General features: G+C 40.9%; 1 protein-coding gene across 9 annotated transcripts in view; it reads right to left on the reverse strand.

Annotated features, from left to right (window-relative positions):
- DMD (dystrophin) overlaps positions 1-27,767 on the reverse strand; it is a 4,177,531-nt gene that overhangs the window by 2,537,115 nt on the left and 1,612,649 nt on the right. For all 9 annotated transcript variants that reach the window (XM_075336500.1, XM_075336497.1, XM_075336505.1 and 6 more), the window contains 2 exons: positions 15,098-15,221; positions 9,408-9,495 (listed from right to left, as the gene is read on the reverse strand). In XM_075336500.1, coding sequence (XP_075192615.1) covers positions 9,408-9,495; positions 15,098-15,221 — 212 coding nt within the window. The remainder of the gene's footprint in view (positions 1-9,407; positions 9,496-15,097; positions 15,222-27,767) is intronic.

Here is a 27,767-nt window from a genome sequence, read left to right on the forward strand (position 1 = left end):
TACTCACCTAATCGTTGATCGTTGACACATCGTTCATTTTCAAATCTCGTTGGTCGTTGTGGACGTAGGTTGTTCATCGTTCCTGAGGCAGCACACATCACTATGTGTGACACCCCGGGAATGACGAACAACAGCTTACCTGCGTCCTCCAGCAACGAGGTGGGCGTGTCGATAATGCGGCTGGTCTTCACCCCTCCGCTTCTATTGGTCGGCCGCTGTGTGACATCGCTGTGACAGCGCACGAAACTCCCCCTTAACAAAGAGGTTGTTTGCCGCCCAAAGTGATGTTGCTAACAAGGTAAGTATGTGTGAAGGGTGTTAGCTATATTGTGCACGACGGGCAGTGATTCGCCCGTGACGCGAAAACAATGGGGGCGGGTACGCTCGCTAGCGATATCGCTAGCGATATCATAGCGTGTAAAGCCCCCTTTACTGAAATAAATTAATTTTTGATGATATTCTAATTTATTGAGATGCACTTCTATTGGGTAAAGTGGTCTTATTCAATTTGAACAGAATAATTGCATTTTATATGTCCATTTATTTTGTGTTTATGTTTTGTTATTATGTCTGTATTATCTTGCACCACACATTCCAAATTCCATTTCCAGGTCTTGCAAGTAGCTGACCTATGACATGAAATGAGTGCCAAAAACACTGTATTTAAACCAGGCAGCTCTCCTGCTCCTGCTATGAACTATTAAATCTGAGGAAGCTCCTAGTATGAGACCAAAAGTGCTTTTCCTCAATCTATATTTTTATTTTTTAATGTTACAGTTTTTGCAACTTACCATGGTTTTATCCTTGTTTTAACTCACCAGCAATAAAAGTGATTTTAATCAGTCAGCACCATTAAACTTCCTATTTTTCCATCTAATACCCTTCTGAATAAAGAGAGTAGCACATTTTTTTTAAGGCCAAATTTCATTGAAATCTCCGTACTGAATATTCTCACAATATTAATTAATTCTTGAACTTAAGCATTGAATTTTCCATACAGCTTCAAATCATCCATGTATGAATTCCTGTTGCATCCTCTGGTTCTTTTTGTTTTTTGCAAATCAGATACATTTTCTTCAGAATTATTGATAATGGAACCAAAGCAACAATAAACAATCGGGTGACAATGTTACCCTGGAAGATACACCTATGGATGTTGACAAGTCAATAGATTTACTTTCCAGCCAACAAGTGTTATGTTTTATAGCCTTTTCTACAAATGTTTTGATGCTTTTGCAGACACCAGTTGTTTCTCAACATGTGCTGGTTTAGCTGTGAGGTAGTGAATCAAAAAGTCAATTCAGACCATGTGCAGATTTGTTTTTCTTCTTTTGCCATTCTCCAGGATAATTTGATCAGCTAGGATCTGATATTTGTGCCTCTGTTTCCCCATTTGTTTCCCTTCTGTTCCTCCTATTTACTCCATAGTAGTTCTAAATATTATCAGTCGCTACACTAGTGAGCAGCTTTAATATTTTTGGCAGACATATTATTTGCATTTAATTCATGGGTATTAACCCTTTTGTTGGATCTTTTTATAGCAGGTAAGTTTTGACAATTGTTAAAGGGAACATGTCAGGTAAAAAATGCAAATTAACCGGCAGATGTAGGTTTAATCTGCAGTTAACAGCATTCTGAAGCGGTTCCGCACCCGCACTTAAAGCCTCACTGCCAGGAGGAAATTAAGTGAGCTTTCAGTCACTCATGACTGAGCTGTCAGTCATAGGGTGGCACTGCTGTGACTTCAGTCATGGCTCTTTGCATAGTGAGCGGCAGCTGTAACCATAGCCCCAGCACTGACTGACAGCCAGCTCTAATGCTAAGTTCTAATGCTGAGCTGGCTGTCAGTCAGTGCTTAAGGGCACAGTTACAGGCATAGTTCTCTTGTGCTCTGGCTTGTGATGGAAGCGACATTCCCCTATGACTGAAAGCCTGAGGTTGCTGGAAGGTATATACTTCATTTCCTTCCTGCATGGGGCTGTCAGTGCGGGCGCTGGGCAGATTCATAATGTTATTAAACTACATATTAGCCCCATATCTGCAGGGGTAATAGCATTTTTTTTACCTGACAGATTCTCTTTATCACCTTCACGACCAATGATGTTCCAGTTCATTATTGGCCATGTCCTGCTTTAATCGCTGCATATGTCTGTTGATCTGAGCAACAGACATGTGTGATTAACAGGCATGGGTAGATCAGAGATTCACCCGCACTTACTAACCCCTTAGATCGCAGTGTCAAACTGACAGCGTGATTTAAAGCGCCATATCGTGGATCATGCTGTTTCCCACCACCATTGGTAACCCCGTGATGTGATCATGGGGCACCAATGCATTATCCTGACAGTGTGGGGTCAGATAACGCTGTCATGAGTCACTTCCTGTGATAGCCAGCAAAGCACTGGCACTCACAGGAACACAGTATTTCTCAGGAGATCAGGAGAAGTGATCAAAGTGTACAGTCAAAAAATCCCCTATAGGGACTAGTAAAATCAATACAAAAAAATTTAAAAAGTTTTAAAAAATATGAAAAAAAGTAAAAAAATCTAAAAGTTCAAATCACCTCCCTTTTGCCCCATTGAAAATACAACAATGAAAAATACATATATTGGGCTTCATCGAGTTCAAAATTGCCCAATCTATCAAAATGTAATGTCAATTAATCTGATTGGTACATGGCATAGTGAGAAAAAAAATCCAAACGCCAAAATAAATTTTTGGGAGTCTCCACAACATAAAAATGCCAGCTCAAGACACAAAAAAATAAGTCGTCAAGGACCCAAGATTTCAAAATATGAGAACGCTATGAGTCTTGGAAAATAGCGCAATTTTTGGGAGGACAAACTTCTGAATTTTTTTCACCAATTAGATAAAAGTTAAAGTATACATATTTGGTATGTACAAACTCACACCAACCTGAGACATCATACTCACATGTCATTTTTACCATATAATGAACATGGTGAATAAAAAAATAAGCAAAAAACATTGTTGCATTTCACTTTTTTTCACAACTTCACCACATTTGGAATTTTTTCCCATTTTCCAGTTCACAATATGATAAAATTAATGGCATCATTCAAGATCAACTGGTGCCTCAAAAATAAGCCCTCATATGGCAATATTGGCAAAAAAAATTATAAACGCTATGGCTCTTGGAAAAAGGAGGGGAAAACGAAAATGAAAAATAGAAAATCACTTGGGATAACTTTTCATATAATCTAATTAAACTGTTTGGGCTAATGTAGAATGCAGTGATTATTATTATTATTATTATTATTATTATTATTATAAGTATTTTGAAGAGTTTTGCAGAACACTTTGTGACAATAATTCTGCCTTCAATTTCCATTGCTGTTTTGTAAACTTTAGTCTGAAAATAGTTGGTATATCATTCAGGTGTGAAAGCCTCAAGCCTAGGAAGGCACATCAAGCAGTAAGTGGATAGACAAACAATGATAATCAAATTACATTATACATTCACCGTTGTTGCCGAATTATTGAATTGATAAACATGTTGTTCCCGAAGAAAATGGGTCATTACATAAAGTGCATTCATTCATTTTACTGTCTTGTGTACTCTGTATATGATTGCATAAAATATTAGGAGTAAGTATTCCTTAATCATACCTTTCATGAAAGTACATTAGAATAGGGCACATTAACAGGCAAACCTGTCAAGAATGCTCATCATTAACTCATGTAACTAGAGACAGCCTTGTCCAATTTGTATGCCACTATTCAGACAATGATGTAATTAATAATATCTAAGAAGGAAATATAACTGAAATAAATATTTCCAAAATCTACTTTATACCTTGCCAAGGCATGTTCGTTCTTAGAATCCACAAATTCCTGAAGCTGATCCAGTTAGAATACTAGCAATATATATACAAATGGTGAGCTGTGATAAAACCTAAATAATTTTTTTTCTGATGAGATTGTATAATCAAATAATAATAACAAAAATAATAATAAAAAATAATAGCCTAGCTAGTGGTATTAAAGGGAACGAATCATCAGGATATTTGTATATAACTTAAAGCCAGTGCAGTACTGGCACTATCAGGCTGATTATCTACATACGATTAGTGGTCAGTTTGGATGTTTAGGCTTTCAAATCAAAGAAAGTGAAGTTTAAAAATTCATCAGGTTTTTGATTGACAGTTCCACCAGAGCAGATAATAACCAGGTCGGTATTCATTTGGATTCCCACTCCCCCCCGGCTGCCTGTTCTTCCCTCTCTCTGTTGTCTATGCTAATTTTTCTATTTAGTAAGATGGCGTCGGAATTGGCACCTACGCATAGCGCTTATCTCCAGTGCCATCTTTCTGAAGCCCGCGTTACCCCTTACTGTTCTATTCTTCTGACTGAGAGGGCGGCGCATGCGCCCTTGCGTCTTCTGCTCTTGTCTGAGTCCAGGAGCGCGCGCGGTCACGACAGCAGAGGAGGACAGCTGATCAACTGATCAGTGGAAACCGTGCCGCCCCAAGACTCCATGACAGTGCCAGGTTGAAGAAGACAGAAGACCAGGATCGTGGAGGTATGAGAGGGAGTAATAAAGATGGAGTCTCTAAGTGTGTCTGTGTACTTATTTCTAATAAAATATTTTTTCTCTGTGTGATGTCTTTTTTTTAACCCTTTATTGGAGATTCTTAATGGCTGAGTCAAACTTGACCTGACCTTAAGAATATCTGGCTTAATAGCAGCTCGTAAAACAAATATAACTGCACAAAATTTAGAAATAAACATTTCTAACATGCAAAAACAAAACCCACAAAAATTAGTGACCAATATAGCCACCTTTCTTTCTGATTACACTCAACAGCCTACAACCCATAGATTCTGTCAGTTGCTTGATCTGTTTATGATTAACATTGCATGCAGCAGCCACCACAGCCACCCAGACACTGTTCCGAGAGATGTACCGTTTTCCCTCCCTGTAGATCTCACATTTTATAAAGGACCATGGGTTCTCCATGGGGTTCAGATCAGGTGAACAAGGGGGCCATGTCCTTTTTTTTTCATCTTTTTGATCTTTACTGGCCAGCCACGCTGTGGAGTAGTTGGACACATGTGATGGAGCATTGTCCTGCATGAAAATCATGTTTTTCTTGAACAATACCGACATCTTCCTGTACCACTGCTTGAAGAAGTTGTCTTCCAGAAACTGGCAGTAAGTCTAGGAGTTTAGCTTCACTCCATCCTCAAAACCAGTTCATCCACAAGTTCATCTTTGATGATACCAGCCCATACCAGTACCTCACCTCCACCTTGCAGGCGTCTGAGTCGGAGTGGAGCTCTCTGCCCTTTACTGATTCATCCTCTGGCCCATCCATCTGGCCCATTAAGAGTCACTCTCATTTCATCAGTTCATAAAACCTTTGATAAATCAGTCTTAGGATATTTCTTGGTCCAGCCTTGACGTTTTATCTTATGTTTCTTGCTAAAAGGTGGTTGTTTTTCAGCCTTCCTTACCTTGGCCATGTCCCTAAGTATGACACACCTTGTGCTTTTTGATACTCCAGTAACATTGCAGCTCTGAAATATGGGCACACTGATGGCAAATGACATCTTGGCAGATTCACGCTTGATTTTCCTCAATGCATGGGCAGTTATTTTGTGCCTTTTTTGCCCAACACGCTTCTTGCAACCCTGTTGGCTATTTGGCATGAAACGCTTGATTGTTCAGTGATCACGCTTCAAAATTTAGCAATTTCAAGACTGCTGCATCTCTCTGCAAGATATCTCACAGTTTTGGACTTTTCAGAGCCCGTCAAATCTCTCTTCTGACCCATTTTGTCAAAGGAAAGGAAGTTGCCTAATAATTAAGTCCTTATATAGGGTGTTGATGTCATTACATCACACCCCTCCTCATTACAGAGATGCACATCACTTAATTTACTTAATTGGTAGCTGGCTCTCAAGCCTATACAGCTTGGAGTAGAACAACATGTATAAAAAGTATCATGTGCTCAAAATACTCATTTGCATAATAATTCTGCACACAGTGTAGTGTAATCACCAATATGCATAATTATTAATTTTTGCTCATGTTGATAAAAATAAAAAATGATTTGTCAGTTATTATGTCTTAGGGACAACCCATATCCTTTCCTTTGAAACCGTCTCTACTATCTTACCCTTAAATTAGCCCACTTCTGACTCTTTTGCATGTGCCATCTCAATGTAGTAGCTGCAGTATTTTCAATTTCAATGCCCCTCATCTCTGAACTTTTGGATTGTATTAAGGGTGCAAGAATCTCAAAAATTCCTTACACTACTATTTTACTTATTAACCCCAAGTAGTGGGCAAACTGGGAGAATCAATCCCACACAGTCCTCCTAAGACCTCTTTTTCTCATTCACATTTGGACATTCCTCACCCAATTGCCTACAAAACATCTCTCACATATCCCCTATTCTCTGGAACTGTGAGCCTCAAAATGTTTGATTATCCACCAAACATTAAAATCAATCACTTCAAGGAAGCTTAAAGTCTGCAATGACCCCATTGCCATCTCACCACCACTGAAGGTGCCCCAACCCCCCAACCTAGTGTCTTATCCCCATTTTTCTGTAAACTGTAAGCCCGCAAGGGCAGATCCCTTTACATTCTGTACTTGTCTGTCATTGTTAGTTTGTTCATTAAAATCTATATTTTGTGTTTTGTATGTAGCCCTGTCTCATGTACAGCACCATGGAATCAATGGTGCTGTAAATATAAATAATTTATTAGTACAACCCCTGGCAAAAATTACTGAATCACCTTGCTCTGAGGATATTCTTTCAGAAAAAAGCAGATCACAGACATGGCACCAAACTAAAGTAATTTCAAATGGCAACTTTCTGACTTTATATCAGACATTTTTCAGTTCTGCTTTGTATAGTTTGTTGCTGTGATGTGCCATTTGCTTCCAGTTTCTAGAGGGCACTCTGAAAGTATCTCAAACATTTCTTCTGCTCCTCCACTGCCTAGCACCCCAAATTCATGGTCAAACTGAGAGAAATTTAGTCTATAGAACAATACCTTCAAATTGTCTCCCATTCTCTTATTTCTCTAATTTCTATCAAATACATTTTCTGGTTTTGTCCAATATAGTTTTTTTTTGTAGTGTGATTTTTTTCCCAGTCTCTAAATGGCACTTTGCAAGAATCTCAAAAACTCCAATCAAGATTGTTGGCCAAATTTGCTTCCTTGGTGAAAATCTACTGAATATGATTGCATTTTTTAGGCTTCCCCTTGTCAAAATCTATGATCAAGAACTTTCTTTTCCTCTGCCAAATGCATCCAAGTAAACTGCATGCAGAGTATCTTAAGGATATTCATGACATCTGGACTGAGATGCATTCTAATGTTGCAGTAAGCTGTTAGTAAGGTGATAAAGTTTGGCTTTTCCCAAAAACATCTGTTTGAAGGGATTCTGTCACCATATTTTTGCTCCCTAATCGGAGAGCAGCATAATCTATTAAGTGAAACTCTGATTCTAACGATGTTTTACTTAGTTGTTACACAGCAGATAAACAGAGAAAAGAAATACGGGTATAAGTCGCGCTAAAACCACACAATCCAGAAGATTTGATTAAATCCCTTTTTATTTTCACAGGTCAACGCATTTCAGAGATATATCCATCTCCTTCATCAGGACAAACCAAAGGAATCTTATATCAGTAGCTACCAAACAAGACTCATATATAAATTATATATGAGTCTTGTTTAGCAGCTACTGATCTACTGATACAAGATTCGTTTAGTTTGTCCTGATTAAGGAGATGGATATATCTCTGAAACGCGTTGACCTGTGAAAATAAAAATGGATTTAATAAAGTCTTCTGGATTGTGTGGCTTTAGCGCGGCTTATACCCGTATTTCTCTTCTCCGTTTATCTACTGCTACAGTTCGGGGCCGCTGCTGACCACCAACTACACATGTGCAGAAAGGAGTTGTGACTGACACAACTCCATCAGGTGAGTGCGATTTTTAGCACTATATCTAATTCCCATACCAGGTAAGACGCTATTTGCGCTTTTTTTTCCTCAGTTGTATTACGTCTTTAGTTGTGACACAGTCATAGTTGTTAGATGTAGCAGGTAGTAGAGCTCAGAAAGCTAACTCCACGGACACCACAGCTCTGTCTGTATTATCTATTGACAGTGAGCTGCTTATCAGAGGAGGGAGCAAGGTCAAGCAACTGCTCACGAACTCTGTAGTCTAGCAAGCAGTTATAATCTGGTGATAAAACCTCCATTCTATGGAAACAACAGCATACAGCCTAATAAGTGACACATCACTAAATTCAGTGTTTTAACCCTACATCATTTTGTCCTCAGATTACATAGCAAACATCTACTGGATAATATATTTCCTTTAAAGTCTAGATTCAGCCAACTCCCTCTTTGGTTCATTGCTCTGTTTGAAATCAGTGAGCAAATAAATTCAGTGACTTTCTATTTGAATTGGTCCTTAACTTTGATGATTGACAATGGTTTTAATATTTCCTTAATTTATCTACTAAATCTCAATAAGTTCTCTTATACTGTCAAGTCAGCTCTTGTTTCTGCTACTGATCCTAACATGAACTTTGAGATTAATCAAATTTTGGACAGTAAAAAGATTCATGTGAATGCTTTCTACTTGAAAAACTGTAAGCAATTCTATCCAAAATAATATCGAGTTCATAATAAGTAACTTAATTTCCACCTGTTCTGGATCCTGCATTAGTCATTACTTCTTCCTTTTCTTTCCGCAGGCTCCCTCAGAGATAGTCTGCATACTTTTGATGTCATCATCCAAAGCCTTTTATGGCCATCTAAGGTGCTGCTGGCTGCTACCATTTGTTTTCCAATACTCAAGCCACATTTTTTACTTAGCTCTGCTACGGTCAGGTGCCCGATTATATACTCAGCAGCTCCTAAGATCTATCCAGCATTCAGCTTTTACTTTCAAATCAGCTTTGCAATTCCTAGTGCTGCACTTAGTTGCATCAAGATACTTTCCATCCTAATTCTCTCTGCTATTCCTGAGTGCTGTACACACATTCAACTCCGTTGCATCAAGGAATCTCATTATCCCTTATGATCACTTTTCCACATAGTTATCTATCTCTCCTACATCAATGCTGCCAGTCACTCCTGCTTACCCTAACTTATGGCTTAGGAGATCAACCTCACCAGGCAAGTCTATAACATAGAGTTTAAAGGAGAAACAGTAAAATATATAGGAAAATGGCCATTATATTCCTGGTACATTCATGAAAAATTTGGCATTTTATAGTTGATTCTCTGATCTTTTAATATAAATTCAAATTACTGTCTTGTTATAGTACTGCATTTATATCAAGTGTTAGGAATAAAGCCAATGTAAGAATAATACAAAGAGATCATCCAAATTAACTTTCATTTATTACCATTCAACATCTGTTCGGTCAGTACTTGAGCATTTCTGTTGGCATCTTGCAACTTCCTATTCTTTTCAGGCTTTTCTCTTTCTATGGCCTGTAAACAGAAAATACACCAAATAAAACAAAACAATAAAAGTATTTGAATAGCAGAAAGGTAGAACTTGAGACTAATTAATTGTCATGCATCCTACTTTTACCTATTGTAAAAATCCACTCATGTAAAGGGAAAATGTCCTTTTTTTACTTTTGCAGCCATCCTAATCAGATAGCAGCTTGGAAGTGGTTTCAGGCCACTGGGCACCAAAAGTCATGGGTCTTTTTATCAAGCACTATAGCCATGATATAGTTAATATTGACTAATAAAATGAATTTGGGAAACAGTTTACAAGTGTAAATGTACATTCAAGTAACTTTGAAGAACGAAGTATGCTCCTTGTGTACATGATAAATAACCCTATTTCTGGACATTTTATGATTTCTAACCTGCATTTTTACCAGTTTCCTCCCTAAAGTCTCTATTTTGAAATTTCCCTAAGACTTTGATCTGGTGAGAGGACACTAGCTGCTATGATCTCTTCCTCAAAAAGCACAGCATAAAGAGAGATATTCTTGCTCTTCAATCTTTAACATTGCACAAAGAGAGAAGCAGTAGGAGCAATGATGGCATTATACAGCAATACTGAGCCATGTGGATGTGAATCAAGTCCTGGGAATGAGGTAACAGACGTATTGGAGGGGGGGCATGTCCTGGCAATGCAGGAATGAGGAGTTGCACCACCTCAGTTACCCATCCTACCCAGGTTTTCAGCAGATTTTCCAGCATTTGGGTCCTTTGTATCGGACTATGAGTGCAAGGAGAGGGGGAAGACAAAAGAAGCCCATCTCTCTAGACCTCCACGGAGGTATACAGTGCTTCCTGGCCAGGCCTGTGGCTGTTCAATTGGAGCATGAGGAAGGCAATATGGCCGCCGGCTCTATCACCTACCTAGCAGTGGCAGCGGGAGCCCGGCTGGAGGTGAGCGCAACAGCTGAGCGTCTCTCTCAGCTGACACTAGACCAACAAGCAGTGCTGGGGTGCGAGACTATAAACAGCAGAGGTTTCCCCCGGTTACCTGAAGGAGACATGGCATCTGGAGAGTCAGGTACTCAGGCAGTGCTGGCCCCTGCTTCCATGCTGCAGATTGAATCTGCCTCTACAATGGAGGAGGAATCACTCATACAATCTTAGGAGAGTCAACTACAAGATTTGTTCAATGCTGGAGAGTAGAAGGGGTTAAAGCCACGTTGTCGCCAAACGATGAAAAAAATGTTGTTGATTTAATGAAAGATTATCTTATTCCATAGGTCTACGCATTTTAAGGTGAGGATGTCTTCTTCAGGACCACATGAATCAGAAGAATCAACAATACAAGTATGTATTGTTGATTTTTCTGATTTTTGGGGTCCTGAAGAAGAGGTCCTCACCTCAAAATGCAAATGCAAAGTCCAACATCGGGGTAAAAGAAATGTAAAAAGCATATATAGTATGGGATGAATAGAACAAAGTGATAGCACAGGGGAAAGGACTTGGATATAACAGTAAATCTCAGATTCAACATGAGCCAAAAGTGTGGTACTGCAGCTAAAAAGGCCAACAAAATTCTGGTTTGTATAAAGAAAAGCATTGAATCTAGATCAAGAGAGGTAATGATTCCCCTATACTCTGCCCTGGTCAGGCCCCACCTGGAATATTGTATACAGTTTTTGACGCCCCCAACTTAAGAAAGACTTCAATACAGTATATTGGAGCAAGTCCAGAGAAGAGCAACCAAGATGGTAGAAGGTCTGCAAACCATGTCCTATGATGAGCAACAAAAATAACTAGAAATGTTTCATTTGCAAAAGTGAAGGCTGAAAGGAGACTTAATAGAGGATTACAAATATCTGAAAGGAAGTCACAGTGCAGAGGGATATACCCTATTCTCGTTAGCACAAGAAAGTACGAGAAGCAATGGGATGACACTGAAAGGAAGGAGACTCAGATTAGACATTAGGAAAAGCTTTCTGACTGTGAGGGCACTCAGAGAGTGGAACAGGCTACTACGGGAGGCAGCGAGCTCTCCATCAATGGAAATCTAAAAGCGGAAGCTGGATAAACATATAGCTGAGATGATTTAGGAAAACGTGTACTCACAGGGGGTTGGACCTGATGGCCGTTGAGGTAGGTCCTTTTCAATTATACCATTCTATGATTTTAAGTTGAAAAGGAAACTGATATTTCTGATAAGACGTTTTATAAAGTTTCTTATATTTGTTTTTTATTTTTTCAATATTTGTAGAAAATACAGTTCTTTTTAATAATTGCAGTTATTTACTTTTTGTTGTTATAGGTCACTTCAATAATATCAGTCTGCCCATATTCTAGAAATGTTTTTGTTCCTACCTGGAAAATATTGTCATTGCTTGAATGTAAAGATCCCCATACACATTATTAAACATATTATGCTGAGCAAATCTGTCAAAATTTTAATTCGACAGTTCAGTGAAATTTGGCTATGATATTTGATTCACATTAAAACCCTGCTATTCTTTTCCCATTTACTATACACTTGTATTGCTCACGGGTCACTATGACCCGGTTTATTAAATCTTGATTTTAGATACTCTAACTCAATTATTTTTATACCTTTTGCTTACTAGACTATATGGGAACATGTTTGGAAATTAAAAATGAAAAAAGAAAAATGAAATTGAAATTTATTTTTTTTTTATTCAGAAAAAACTTAGTAATACGCAAAACGAAAAATAGCAAAGTACACATATGTGGTAAAAAAAACAAACCAAAACAAGCAAATCAAACATTTTGTGTAAAAAAATTAAAGATAATAAACACTTCAATTTGAATATATCCACATGGTAATATTACTTTATGTATTCTTGCATGAAGAACAATAAACATGGGCTTTACATAAGAATTTTTGGCATCCAGAACATGTAATACTTGTTTTATTATCACAAGAATAAGGGCAATAGCAGCACCTTTTCCTTTTTATTCTTGAAGCACTGCTGGTAGAGGCAATGGGGGTAGAAATGGTTGTGGAGTCTGCTGCTCCTATAATTCTGGGTGTTACCTTTCTTTCCTCAATATATGGCTTAACCAGTGCTTTTCCAAGTTATTTGGAGGCCTTTAGATCTCAGCTTTACAAAATAAGGCCCTCTTACACATCGCGTTCTGCGCAGTCCGTTCTGCGCAGAATATACATGTGTAGTGCACACCTAGGGATCTCTCTGCATGCGCTCTACATTTTAGTATAGATTGCGCACCAAAAATAATCAATAAAAAGCCATTTTTATGGTGCACAGATCTCAATGCATACACCCGGAAGATCATATGTACGACCCCATTGACGTAATTTAGGAAATAAATAAATTGATATACAATAGTAGATGCAATAAATAGACCCAACTGAGGTCTTCCTTTATTTCACTGAAAATATGGCCTCACAGCTGTAAAAAATGATTCCGGGTCACTATGACCCAAACACGACACGTGTACAAATTTGCGTGTAGCTAAAAGTAAACACAAAAAAAAAAAAAAAATTACTCATAGATAGGTCCCCCCAAATGAGGAAAAGTCAAGTAACCTCAAGTTTTAGAAACTTATAGAAAAATATCTACAGGGCCACAAAAAATTGTCTACGGGTCACTATGACCCGAACATAACAGCAGGGTTAAAGATAATTGACACAAATCAATTTTTTTATTTCTTTTCTGTCACAGGATTGTGAAAGTAGGATGATGAAAAAAATATTCATCTCGACACTCATGTGTTCTCTTTAGCTCTTCAAGTACCTACACTTTTCTAGTACTTAGCAGGCCTCTAACTAGAAAGTTCTTCTGTTGATTCACCATCATAAAGTCATTACTTATGATGTCATGATGTGTGTCGTGAAGTTAGAGGCCTGCTTGACGCTAGACCTCCTAGTGCAGCATGATGACATCAGAAGAACTGAAAAGGATGTTGTAGTCATGGTATCAAAACAACAAAAAAGAAAAGAGTCTGGAGTAAGCTGCGTGGAGGATGAGATAGAAAGTTGCGTTGGTGGGATGGTTGAGCATTGATGCATTTTTCTTTTCACCCTTTTCCCTGCCATCAACAAATCAGCAACATTTCAGCCAGCAGGCAAATCTGAATTGTTTTGTGATTTCACTACAAGCCAAATTTATTCACTCACATTTTATGTCATTAGAATCTGGTGAGATTGGTGAGATTATTAAGTTATCTAACATGTATGGGGCCTGCCAACACTACTGAGACAGATGATGTTCAGGACAGAGAATGGATGGCAGTTTGAATTTAAACTTGAAATGAATGGCAGATTAAATTTAAAAACAATGTACGGCAGTTGGAATTTAAACACACAGTCTTTTACATTATCTAATACACAAAGTAATGTGATTGGTACCTTTATGATATGATACATATAATTAGAGTAATACTAAGCAGTTAATGCTAAGTGTAGTAATCGATTAATAGCATAGTATGTGACACCCATATGGCTCAAATTCTGTTAGTATACAGTGTGTCCCTCTATATCCAGTCCACCGCCATTAACTTCAGAATGGTGGAAGCTATAGGAATAGAAGTGGTGTCTAGGTATAGTAAAGTAGCCATGCGCTACGCAATGAAACCACCTATAGTGCCACCTGGTGGAAAACAACAGAGTTATCATTTTTATCTCAAAAACAAAACGAGATAGAGAAAAAAAGTGAAATAAAAAGTTGTAGGGCATCATCAATTCAATGCAAATCGACACCTTGCATACAGAAATGCTATGATAAGAATGTGTAAAACTCACAAGGCTGCGAACGTGAAGCGATACCTCATGGAGACCTTCCTACAAGTCATTGGGTATGGTGGCTGTGTGGAGTGGCCTCCACGCTCACATGACCTGATCCCATTGGACTTCTTTCTGTGAGGTCACATCAAACAGCAGGTATATGCGACCCCTCCACCAACATTTCAGGACCTACGACGACGTATCACAGATGCTTGTGCAAACGTGTCACCTACCATATTTCACAACGTGCAGCAAAATACAGTATGCTGTCCAGAGTCCAGATGTGCATTGCAGCTGACGGTGGCCACTTTGAGCATCAAAGTTAAAGGAGCACCATATGCGTGACCAGCATTCAATATTTTGGGGGGGGTCATGGGTTTTATATCATAGCATTTCTGTATGCAAGGTGTCAATTTGTATTCAATTGATGATGTCCTACAATTTTTTAATTCACTTTCTTTCTCTATCTCATTCCGTTTTCGAGATAAAGATGCTAACTCCGTTGTTTTCCACCAGGTAGCACTATAGGTGGTTTCATTGAGTAGCGCATGTCTACTTTACTGTACCTAGACACCACTTCTATTCCTATAGCTGCCGCCGTTCTCAAGTTAATGGTGGTGGACAGGATATGGGTGGACACACTGTATAGTTGAGTATTAAATGGAATTAACCTGCCATCATAGTTTTCAGAGGCTAAATACAGCCTAATTGAAATAGTGTGGGGGCTTGCTGACAAAACATCTGATTTTTGACAGTGAAAGGTCTTTATAAAGGCAAATACTGTCTGTTTTAAATTTTTTAATAGCTTGTGAAGCTGTTGGACTCCAGGGTACTAAATAAGAAACTAAACCACACAAATCAGAAAGAATAACTTACTTTAACTTTCTTTGTGAGGTCAGTGAAGTCTCCTTCTTTCTTAAATATTGCAAATTCCGGGCTTTGCAGCACAGCTTCAGAGCGTGTCATCCAGCTATGTAGTTCTGTTAAATCAACATCAAATCTAGAGAAAACAAAACAATACAATTTATAGTCCAGACTCCAGAAAAATGTATGTGCAGATCTGTTTTGGAAGCAAAAAGAAAATAGCCTAGCTATTATGAACACGGGAAAAGAAATTTGACTACTGCAATACACTGTGTCAGAAAGATGTTGTGTTTTTTTATATTGATTTAAAAATTATTATTCTGTATTTTGTAGCTTCTATACAATTGTTGCTTTAGGGATTTTGTCTGACTGGAAGTATGTAAAAAAAAGAAATGATGACTTTTGACAGTGAGGCACTAATGTGCGATTGGTGTATAACACATATGCATACTGCTCAAATTTGACAGCAATATTTTTTGTAGTAGAATTGGGAATGTAAGTGAATATGCTACTAAATATTATATGAAAAAAAATGTTGAATGTAACTTCAAGGATGCCTTTTCAGAAATATGCCCATGGCTAAATGGAAAGGTGTAATTAATACTTAAGCATGTTGTCTGACTTAACCAGTTAGCAAAAAATCTGTCTATTTGTGATGGTTGTTCACCTTTGCGCACCCATGTTCATCAATAATTTATTGCCGGTTGTAACCTGAATTTATTACAATGGAGAGAAAAGATCACTAGTTTCTACTAGCTCAGAACACAACAATGCATGCAGCCACGCAATGATCTGAAGGTTTTCACCAAAACATTGAAGCTTTAAAACTTAATAGTGGGGAACCAAATGACGTTCACGTTCTACTATAATGGCTATAGTACATGCAATATGTAAGGAGCTTTTTTATCCTAGTAACATTTTCTAAGAAATAAATCTTTGAGCGGAATCTTCAGCTGGATTAATTCTTTATAAAAATTCTTAAGTCAAGAAATTGCCATAAAATACTTGTGGTATTTTCTCGTGTTCTTTTGTCTCTCTAAATGAACACATAATGTGTCAAGTGGTGGTGGTGGATGCACTTGCTCAGTAGTTCAGAATCATTAACCAAATCCTCGTGTTCACTGGTCCTACAGTACCTTATTTTTAATTTTATTAGTCACACCAGATTATGTGACACACCCCAAATTTAGAGAAAAAATAAAGGAAAAAAAACAGGAGTCCGTCTTCTATTCCGATGGTGTCTTTCCAGTGGGGTCAGCAGCGGTGGTGGAGCGGATTTCATAGGAGACAGGGGTGGTCATGGAGCAAGGCAATGTTGCAGGCGCTGTGGTGTGTGTCCCAGATGATCTGTAGTGCTATGAGGCAGAGAAAACATCCAGGAATATGGAGATTGAGTTATTGGCTCAATAACAAGCTGAGATCTCATCTGCGCACGCGCCACCTCGGGGCACCATTTTCCTTAAGTCAGTTGCTTGGACATCAATAGGCACATGCACAGATGAGATCTTGAGCCAAGAGTTCCATTTGTGCACATGCCGACTCCGGTCAAAATTATTTGAAGTCCACACCGCCGACGTCTTCAGGATGGCCCCTGCCTGAATACCCACAGCACACAGTAATATGGCTCGCAGCACAGAGCAGCGCCACCAGCCACACAGAGCAGCACCGCCCGCCGCACAGAGTAGCGCCGCCCATTGCACAGAGTAGCGCCGTCCGCCACACAGAGCAGTGCCATCCACTGCACAGCCCCAGCAGCACAATTCCCACAGCACACAATCCGCAGTGCCCGCAGAATTGACCTCCTGTCACCATTTTCCACCACCCCACGGTAAGCTACATTTGGATTATAAGATGCACCTCTCATTTTCCTCCCAAATTTTTGGGAGGAAAAGTGTGTCTTATAATCCCAAAAATATGGTAATTACTTATTTATTACTGTGAAAGCTAGCCATTAAGAAGTAATACAAACAAAGTAACTTTCTACATTTGACTACATTTGAGGTAGTAATTAGAGGTGTGCGAACCTGCAGATTTTGGGAGCAGACTTGAACCCAAGTATCTGCCTGGATGCTTAACTCCATATAAGTCTTTGAAGACCCAAACATTGTGCTGTAAAATGGTAGTAGAAAGAGCTAAGGCAATTAGAGCAGGAGCATTATACTTGCAACCATCCCAACTAAAATCATTTAATTTTTCTGGATGAAAGTTGACCAATTTTATACTGTCATGTGAACGTAGCCTAACAAAGGAAATTAAAATTCACAGCAATAACATGTAAATAACTTGAAAAATCAAAATTAACCTGCCTGTCAACTAGTGTGTAACCTTTTAGATGGCTCTCATAACATATAATCTGCTAGTACTTTTAAAAGAATACTGTATAGAACTTACAGAAGTAGTAAAATGATTGTAATAAAAAGTTGCTCCTATCTAAAGATTTGGACTTCAACAGGATGATCATTTTAAGAAAATATGACACCCTGGCCGGGCCAGGTAGTCACAGATAGGCCCCTGAACTACACCTTTCCCTCACAGCCAACCTTAAAACCCTAGTCACCCCCCTCAGGGCTAGATGGACACACCAGGGGGTGGAACCAGGCAGTTGGAAGATGTCCACCAAGCAGTCTGGACAGCCCAGGGATGGGAAAACACAGAGTCTACAGACAGATCAGTTTGAGTGTTTAAGGAGAGTCGAGGTCAGGCCTGTGTGTCAGGCCTGAAGCAAACTGACAGGTACCAGGGTAGGAGCCCTGGTGCCTTTGGCTAGGAGGCAGATGGCAGTCTCCATCTGCAGGAGTTGGAAAGACAGCTCAGTGGAACCGAGGTGGACCGGGACAGGGTAGTGGCCCGCCGGTACCGACCCGGGCAACCGACCCAGAAACTGGAGCACACAGGGAGGTACTCATACCCTGAAGCTAGGTCCAGAAGCTACTGGAACTGGTTAATTAACTGATTCAGGCCAGGACTAAAGGTCCTGTCCCACCCAAAGTCCCGATTGAAGGCAACAGCCCACTGAGGGGGATAACAGGCCACCACCAGGGCTCAGAGATCCCACGGGCAGGCGTTTGTGGGCAAGGGCTCCTTAGGCTACATCCAGCTGGGAGCGGATTACTGAAGTTGCAAGCACAGGCAGTCCACCATCATACAAAAGTGCAGGAGAAAGACAGAGACCACCAGCCGAGTGGGGGACCAGAACGCAGCCGGCTGCGGGCACCGACCACCATCACCTTGGTTTACCAGAGACTCGTGTGTTTCCTTCACTAGTGAGTACACCAGTACCCTGTGGTCGTCCATCTCCCTGCACCAGCGAATCCCAACGGGGCCACCATCCCTGCCCACGGAGGGGTTAACAACTTGCTGCACAACATCTCCCTCGGTTGCCCAGTAACTGCAGCGGTGGTGTCCAAACTCACCACATACCGTGGGTGGCGTCACAAACCTAGTACAGCCCAGCCCATACATATACGACCTACATCCACCACCCCCAAACCCTTTTCATTTGGAGTGTCCGCGGGATCCCCCGGGTCTGGAGACCCTCAAGTCACCCACCGGCAGGCCCGGACCCGAGCAGCGGCAGGCTGCCGGCACGGGGGCGGCACAAAAACATATTGAAGAGAACTTGTCATCAAGATGATACTGCCCTAACTGCAGACATCATATTTATTGAGAGGTGCCCTGATTCTAATATACCATTTTTAACCCCTTGATGACCGCGGGTCATAACGTTACGTCCTAACCTATATAGTTGTAATCACCGGCAGCTGCTGTGGCTAGCTGCAGGTAATCCGTGGGCATGTCAGCTGATTTGAACAGTTGACAAGGTCCTCGCAGGCACAAGTGGATCCACTATCCAGTTGCGCCTGTTAGCCCCTTAAATCGCGATTTAAATCCCCACCACAGTAAATTTTCACTTACCCACTGAGTAGCTGTGATCACCAGAAATGAATGAGCGATCAGACTGCTGATCCTCATAGTCCCCTAGGGAAACTGGTAAAATAAAAAAAGTAAAAAATAGATAAAAAAAATAAAAAAACTAAAAGTTCAAATCCCCCCCATTCGCCCCATAGAAAATTAATGGGTGAAATTTTTTTTAAAAATATACACACATTTGTTATCGCTGCATTCAGAAATGCCCGATCTATCAATATATTGAAACAATTAATCTGATCAGTAAACGGAATAGCAGCAAAATAAATCCAAATGCCAAAATTATGTTTTTTGGTCTCCGCACATTTTGCGCAAAATTCAATAATAGGAGATGAAAATGTAGCATCTGCGCACAAATAGTACCATTAAAAACATCATCTTGAGACTCAAACAATAAGCCATCACTGAGCCAAAAATCCTTAAAAATGAGAACGCTGCAGGTCGCCACTTTTTTTGGACAAACTTCTGAATTTATTTAACCCCTTAGCTAAAAGTAAACCTATACTTATACATGTTTGGTATCCACAAACTCATACCGAACTAAGGAATCATCCCAACTTATCAGTTTTACCATATAGTGAACACAGTGAATAAAATATACCAAAAAACAATCATGCAATCACACATTGTTTTGCAATTTTTCAGCACTTGGAATTTTTTTTGCAGTTTTTCAGTACACTGCATGGTAAAACTTATGGATTCATTTAAAAGTACAGCTCGACCCGCAAAAATCAAGCACTCATATGGCAAGATTGATCGAAAACAAAAAGTTACGGCTCTAGTAAGAAGGGGAGCAAAAATACAAATGGCAAATAGGCCAGGGTGAAGGGGTTAATTGATAAAAGAAAACATAGTTTTGACCCTAGTTTGCAGGCATCTCAAATGAACTCGACTAATATGTCTTTGAAATACCCAAGTAACCATTGAGCACTGCTAGAAAAGATACCGTTCATAGGTAGAGATACAGTTACTCTATTGAGGAAATGCATTTCAGCATCAAACAGGTCAATCAATCATCTTTTCCAGCAGTGCACAGTAGGTCTCTGTTATTCTTCTACACCCTTTAGCATTTATTTTGGTTGCCATTATACAAAATCAGCATAAGGAAGAGCAGCAGCTGGCCCATTCTTGTAGGTTTTCTAACACAGTTGGGCCTGTTATAAACACATTTTATTAATTTGAGCACTTCCACTTACTTTAGTTTCCCAAAATCTCTACGCTATGGAGCTCCATTTTTTTTTTATATTTTTCTTTTAGATTTCCATAGAGAAGGAGAGACCAATGAGTTTCTTCACAAAATTAATAATCTTGAGAAAAACACTTGATTTTAAGTTATGTAATAGTGTAACATCGCTAGAGTCTATTAACACATTATTTTTCTAACTAATGGGGGCAAATGGTGCTTTTTTATGTTTAAAAGAGGATGTTTCACCAGTTTGAGCATGATAAACTGGCCACATGATGGAACAGTAGCTGCTGGGCTGTAAAGCTTACATTCTAATTTAATATAAGTCAAATGGCACATTATCAGAGACTCTTGTATTGGGGCATATATTTTTTCCCTTGCATGAGATTGACCAATCATAAGCAGGAGGGATCATGTAGGAGTAAATAAGGACATGCCCCTAGAAGGTAATAATTGACGACCCTGTTCTTATCCCTGAAATGACAAAGATTCCAAGTGCCAAGGATGTTGAATATTGTCCAGCAAAGAGTAGACTGATAGACACATAAAGTCAAAGAGGATATTTCATTTTTTGTTTTTTTTTAACTGCTTCTCAGCTTTTTCGAATCAATTAAAACAGTCACTATTGTGCTGGATTCATTCAAATCAAACAAAAAAAAAATGAATTGTGGCTCAGTGTACCTCAAAGGGGTTTGCTCCCCTATACACTAAACATTTCTATTTTAGGGGCTATTTGCATTTTTCCTACAATACTGTAATTGTAGAGTATCTTTTTGGATATGTTGTGTTGTTCTGCTATTCCTACAAGAAAAGCCATGAATAAACTGACAACTGGGTATGACCAAGGAGGTATGTTCCTAAACAGTTTAAAATTGTCAGCACTGAAAAGCCCCCCCAAAAAAATGCCAGTACCAAGGGAATCCTACTAATAGTTAAATATTTAAAAAAAAAACATGCCCTAATTTGCGGACTATAAAATGCACTTTTTTCCACAAAATTTGGGATGAAAGAGATGAGTGCATCTTACAGTCAGGATGCACCTGGCTTGCTGGTGAGGGGGCAGAGATGGAGTGGGGTCACAGGACCCAGGAGCAGGCTGCAGCAGCAGATGGGGTTAACACATGTACACATGTACCTACTGTTAAAAACAATAAATATTCACTGCTCTCAATGCCCATAATCCCGCACACCTCTCTGCAAAAATGCGGGTGCCTAGAGATGGGTGAGATTTTGGGCATGGAGAACAGTGAATATTCATTGTCTTTAACTGCAGGCACACCTGTTCGCCCAGCTGCCAGCTTCCTGTAGCTGCTGAGGCGATCATGTGCCCACTATTAAAAGTTATGGTCTCTGTGGTGCCCCTGTCTTTCTTCCAAACACAAATCCCTGGAAGCCGCTTAACCTCAGGTGGGCAGTGCTCTGCATGTCTGCCATTACAATGTAGTCACACTGTTCATATGAAATCTGACTGGCCAAATGCTCCCCTATGCAATCTGTTACTATGCAGAGGTGGGAGGCAGTGGCTCATACAGTGAACTTATTCCTATGTGCCACTATGTGCTGGCTCAGCACGATACACAGCAACTAGCACATATCTTCTGGGAAGAGCTGGATTCTGTTCTGTGCTGTGATCTTCTTCTCTGTGTCACTGCATTAGCATATAGTAGTAAATTGGAACTTGGTGGCACACAAGGAGAAGATCACAGCATGAAACAGAACCATGTAATTCTCACAGAAGATGTGCTGCACTGCTGTATATCGCGCTAAGCTGGCAAGTAGTAGCCAGTCAGACTTCAGGTATGTAATGTGATAGCATGGTAATGGCTCGGTGCACACCCGAGGTCACAGCAGCCACTAGAGATTTGTGTGACGGAGTATGTTAGGACATTAAGAAAGGAAATTGCACTGCAGGGAAGTGGATGGAAGATGAGTAGATTTTGTTTATTTTTTATGTGTGCAGCATAAAGGGAGGCATATATAACAGGATCAGCTCATGAAGGGGGACATATATATCAGCATTAATGACATATATATCAGGATGCAGAACATATATACCAGAATGAAGGACATTTATAACTGGGTAGGCCTAGGATAGGGGCATACATACTAGGAAGAGTGACATTAAATATATACCAGTATGAGGCCCAGGATTGGAGTGTATATACAAGGATGGTCCAAGGATGGGGGATAGCATATACTATACCAGGATGGTGTCAGATGATATACCAAGAAGGGGGACATATGTACAAGGATTGGAACATACATACCAGGATGGAGGACATATATACCAGGAAGGAGGTGGGGCCAAGGATGGGGAACATATATACAAGAATGGAGGAAATATGTACCAGATGGGGACATATACAAAAGGATTGAGGACACATATATCAGAATAGGTCTCACTGGAAATAAAAATAATGTTTTAAGATGATGTGTGTAAAAAAATAAAAAAATTAAAAGCTGCCCAATCTCTCCTGGAAATTATTGCTGGCTGTATGTGGGCACAGAAGTGTACTGCTCAATTATTACCTTCCCCTATACTCGTTACTTAAGTCAAGCCCATCACAGTGATCAGCCTGCTCAACTTGAGTGAGCTCTTCATTAATTGCAACTTCAATCTTTTTCAATTCTTCAAGAATGACCTCTTTCAGAGCTTGGATGGTGGATGGAGAGTGATGCTCATTTTGTTTCTTTAGAATTCCCCATAGGTGTTCTATTGGGTTCAGACCTGGAGACAAACCTGCTTACTAAATACCTTTCACCATGTTATTTTTCAAAAATGCAGAAATTTTATGTTTTGGTATATTGATGTGTTAGAAAACCGCAAGTCTACCAAATACACAAAGTGATGGTAGCATCTTCTCTTTCAATATAGAGCAGTGCATCTGTGAATTTATAATAACAATAATGTACTATAGCTTGTGACACCAGCAGCACTCATACAAACCCTGCTACATAAAGACATAAAGACACTGCCACTACCATGTTCCACTGTAGGAACCATGCATTTAAAAAAGTGAAATTAGAAAAAATGCTGGTGCCTACAGTAAAACATGGTGGTAGCAGTTTTCTTATGTGGGACTTCATGAGTACTGCTTGTGTTAGAGAGATATATTTCATTGATGTTATTATGAACTCACAGATGTACTGCTCTATTTTAAATGTAAAGATGTACCATCACTCCGTGCCCTTAGTAGACGTGCACTTTTCCAACATAACAATTATCCAAAACACACATCTGCTGCATTTTTGAAGAACAGGATGAAAATTATTCATTAGACAAGTATGTCTCCTGATCTGAATCCTATTAAAAGAAATACATTTTATCTTTTAGTCCTCATAAAATCTGTGTTAATCATATATATTAAATAAACTACAAGGGGATTAGATATACTGCAAAATATACAAAAAAGAACAAGGAGAAAGACACCACTTCAATATTACTAAGAATTCAATAAAGTATCTTCATGATAACAAAGGCTGCATATTAATACAAATGTAGAAATCGAAGAACTGTGCAAATGTAAAAAAAATGAACCTTTTCCAAGTACAGGCTTTCTCTGACGGTAAAAGAATAGGCACATCAATAAACATGGTGCTGCAATTGATTCACTTAAGTCATCATAAAGAATCTTAATGCAAACGAAAAGGAAAAAAGTATCTCACATAGTGAAAAAAAATCATATCAAAATCTGATAAAAACTGAAATATTGGAGTACCTTGCTGAAAAATAGTGGTTGTCACATATTATGTTTCAGTTTGCTTTTGCAACTGCAGAAGACAGATTTAACTACGGTATATATCTCTCACCCAAAAGTCTCATCTGTAAATTTGATATAACCATATGCCATGGATCTGTGAATTCCCATCCAACTATCCAAGGAGATTGGAAAATAATAAACTCCTCCTCCAAAACTGCTACAGTTTAACATTCAGGGACTATACACTCTCAATACATCTTTTTAGCCAATGAACTTTATAAAATGGATTACAAAAAAATTTATTTTCCTTTCATATGTTTCTCCTAACAAGAACTTCAAGTGAAAACTGTATAGTGTCATGTAGCTTCGTAGCCGTAGTGTTTTTAATGCAAAAATCAGTTGTGAAACACAGAGGCCGCATTCATTTATAATAGTTTTTCCCTTAATACTCTTGTACCGCTCCTGTCTGTTTTTAGCCCCCTTCCTGTTAAATTCACCTCTTAGTCTACCACTCTGTCTCTATGAAAACCCCAAAGGGTTTTAATAGGGTTCAGATCAGAAGACATACTTGTCTAATGAATAATTTTCATCCTGTTCTTCTTCAGAAATGCAGCAGATGTGTGTTTTGGATAATTGTCATGTTGGAAAAGTGCACGTCTACAAAGGGCACGGAGTGATGGTACATCTTTACATTTACAATAGAGCAGTACATCTGTGAGTTCATAATAACATCAATGAAATAAATCTCTCTAACACAAGCAGCACTCATGAAGTTCTACATAAGCAAACTGCTACCGCCATATTTTACTGTAAGCACCAGCATTTTTTCTAATTTCCCTTTTTTAAATGCATGGTTCCTACAGGGGAACATGGTGGTGGCAGTGTCTTTATGTATTTACTAGAAGGTGGCCCGATTCTACGCATCGGGTATTCTAGAATTTACGTATTGTGTAGTTCATGTATGATTTTTGTTATATATATATATATATATATATAGAGATGTTGTGTGTAGTTACCAAGTGTTTGTGTAGGCGCTGTACATGTTCTGGGTGTTGTCTGGGTGTGACGGGGGGTGAGAGCGGTGTTGTATGTGTGTTGCATGTGTTGCGTTGTTTGTGGAGCGCTGTGTGTGTGTAGCGTTGTGTGTGTGTTGTGCGGTTTGTGTGTGTGTGGTGTGTTTTGGGGGGAGGTATGTTTTGTGCAATGTGTGTGTTGTGCGGTATGTGCGTATATTTGTGTGTGCCACGGTGTTTGTGTGTTGGGTGTTGTGTGTGTGTCCAGCGTTGTCTGTGTGTGTGGGTGTCTGTGTAGGGCAGTTGTTTGTGGTTCCCAGTGTGTGTGTGTGTGTGTGTGGTGTGTTGTGCAGTGCGCGCGCGTGTGTGTGTGTGTGTGTGCATCAGCCTCTCTTCTCTCAGCCTACCTCTCCCAGCCTCCCTCCTCCCAGCCTCCCTCAGCATCAGCCTCCCTCTCCCAGCCTCCCCAAGCATCAGCCTCCACCAGCATCAGCCTCTCTCCTTCCAGCCTCCCCCAGCATCAGCCTCCGCCAGCATCAGCCTCTCTCCTTCCAGCCTCCTCCAGCATCAGCCTCCCTCTCCCAGCCTTCCCCAGGATCAGCCTCTCTCCTCCCAGCCTTCCCCAGCATCAGCTTTCCCCTCCCAGCCTCCCTCAGCATCAGCCTTCCCCAGCATCAGCCTCTCTCCTCCCAGCCTCAGCCTCTCTCCTTCCAGCCTCCCCCAGCATCAGCCTCTCTCCTTCCAGCCTCCCTCAGCATCAGCCTCCTCTTCCCAGCCTTCCCCAGGATCAGCCTCTCTCCTCCCAGCCTCCTTCCTCCCAGCCTCCCCCTCCCAGCCTCCCTCAGCATCAGCCTTCCGCTCCCGGTCTCCCCAGCATCAGCCTCCCCAAGCATCAGCCTCCACCAGCATCAGCCTCTCTCCTTCCAGCCTCCCCCAGCATCAGCCTCTCTCCTTCCAGCCTCCCTCAGCATCAGCCTCCCGTTCCCAGCCTTCCCCAGGATCAGCCTCTCTCCTCCCAGCCTCCTTCCTCCCAGTCTCCCTCAGCATCAGCCTTCCCCTCCCAGTCTCCCCCAGCATCAGCCTCCCCAAGCATCAGCCTCCACCAGCATTAGCCTCTCTCCTTCCAGCCTCCCCCAGCATCAGCCTCCCCAAGCATCAGCCTCCACCAGCATCAGCCTCCCTCGTCCCAGCCTCCCCCAGCATCAGCCTCCCCCAGCATCAGCCTCTCTCCTCCCAGCCTTCCCCATGATCAGCCTCTCTGCTCCCAGCCTCCTCCAGCACGCCGTGCTCCTCTGCCGACACTCACACACCCGATCGCATCCACTCACACACACCCGATCGCATCCACTCACACACACCCGATCGCATCCACTCGCACACACCCGATCGCATCCACTCACACACACCCGATCGCATCCACTCACACACACCCGATCGCATCCACTCACACACACAGACACTGACGATATCGCACTTAGGCGCTCATACTCACAACATCAGGAGATATCACATGCCTCTGGCCATGTGATCCTCCGTCAGGTCCTGGAAGGTCACAACAGCACAGTATCGAGGCCGAGAAGCAAGCGATATCCCAGGATGTTGTGAGTATGTGGATGCGATGTGAGGTGTGTGTGAGGTGTGTGTGAGGTGTGTGTGAGGTGTGTGTGAGAGTGAGTGTGATCTGATGTGTGTGTATGTTTGTGTGTGTGCGTGTGGATCTTCCGCCGCAGCAGGCAGCAGGACCTTGATGCGCTTGTAACCATGCGAGTATGGTTACCAACGTATCCACACCACTCCCGTGCGAGCGGGGGCCGGGGAGTGGGGGCCGGGGGGGGGGGAGGGAGTACAGTACTCACCTCCGTGACAGCCGTGTCAGTTCGGGGAATGCGCGGGGGGGGGAGAGTACCGTACTCACCTCCGTGACAGCCGTGTCAGTTCGGGAAATGCGCGGGGGAGGGAGGGGGCGGGGCCAGAGCTAGCGTGCATTGCGTGAGGGGGGCGGGGCGTGGCGTGGCCGAATTGCCAATGCCTGCAGGGTGCCGGGGCGAGAGGCCAATCTGTGGTGGGGGCGGAGCCTGGGCGAGCGGCTGGCCAATCCGTGTGGGGGCGCAGCCTGGGCAAGCGGCCAATCCGTGTGGGGGGGCGGGGCCATGGCGAGCCCAGCGGCCAATCAGCTTTGTGTCACCGTAAGGACACAATTTCGGAGCATGACAGACAGACAGATAGACAGACAGACAGACAGACAGACAGACAGAATAAGGCAATTATATATATAGATTTCTTTATGTCCCTGGGTTTGTATGAGTACTGCTCATGTCGCAAGCTATAGTACTTTAATGTTATTAAAATTTCACAGATGCACTGCTCTATATTGAAAGAGAAGATGCTACCATCACTCTGTGTATTTTGTAGACTTGCAGTTTTCTAACACGTCAATATACCAAGACACAAAATTTCTGCATTTTTGAAAAATAACATAGCAAAAGGTATTTAGTAAGCAGGTGTATCTCTAGGTCTGAACATAATAGAACGCTCATGGGGAATTCTAAAGAAACAAAATGAGCATCACTCTCCATCCACCATCCATGCTCTAAAAGATTGAAGTTGCAATTAATGATGAGCTCACTCAAGCTGACCAGGGTGATTACTGTGAGGGGCTCGACTTAAGGAACGAGAATAGGGGAAGTCAATAATTGAACAGTACAGTTCTGTGCCCACATACAGCCAGCAATAATTTCCAGGAGAGAATGGGCAGCTTTTAATTTTTTTATTTTTTTTACACACACCATCTTAAAATATTGTTTTTACTCCCAGTGAGAGCCATTCAGAGACTACAGGTGGCTCTCACTGGGATG

The sequence above is a fragment of the Anomaloglossus baeobatrachus genome, chromosome 2 (assembly GCF_048569485.1).
Source record: "Anomaloglossus baeobatrachus isolate aAnoBae1 chromosome 2, aAnoBae1.hap1, whole genome shotgun sequence".
In the NCBI taxonomy this organism is placed as follows: domain Eukaryota; kingdom Metazoa; phylum Chordata; class Amphibia; order Anura; family Aromobatidae; genus Anomaloglossus; species Anomaloglossus baeobatrachus.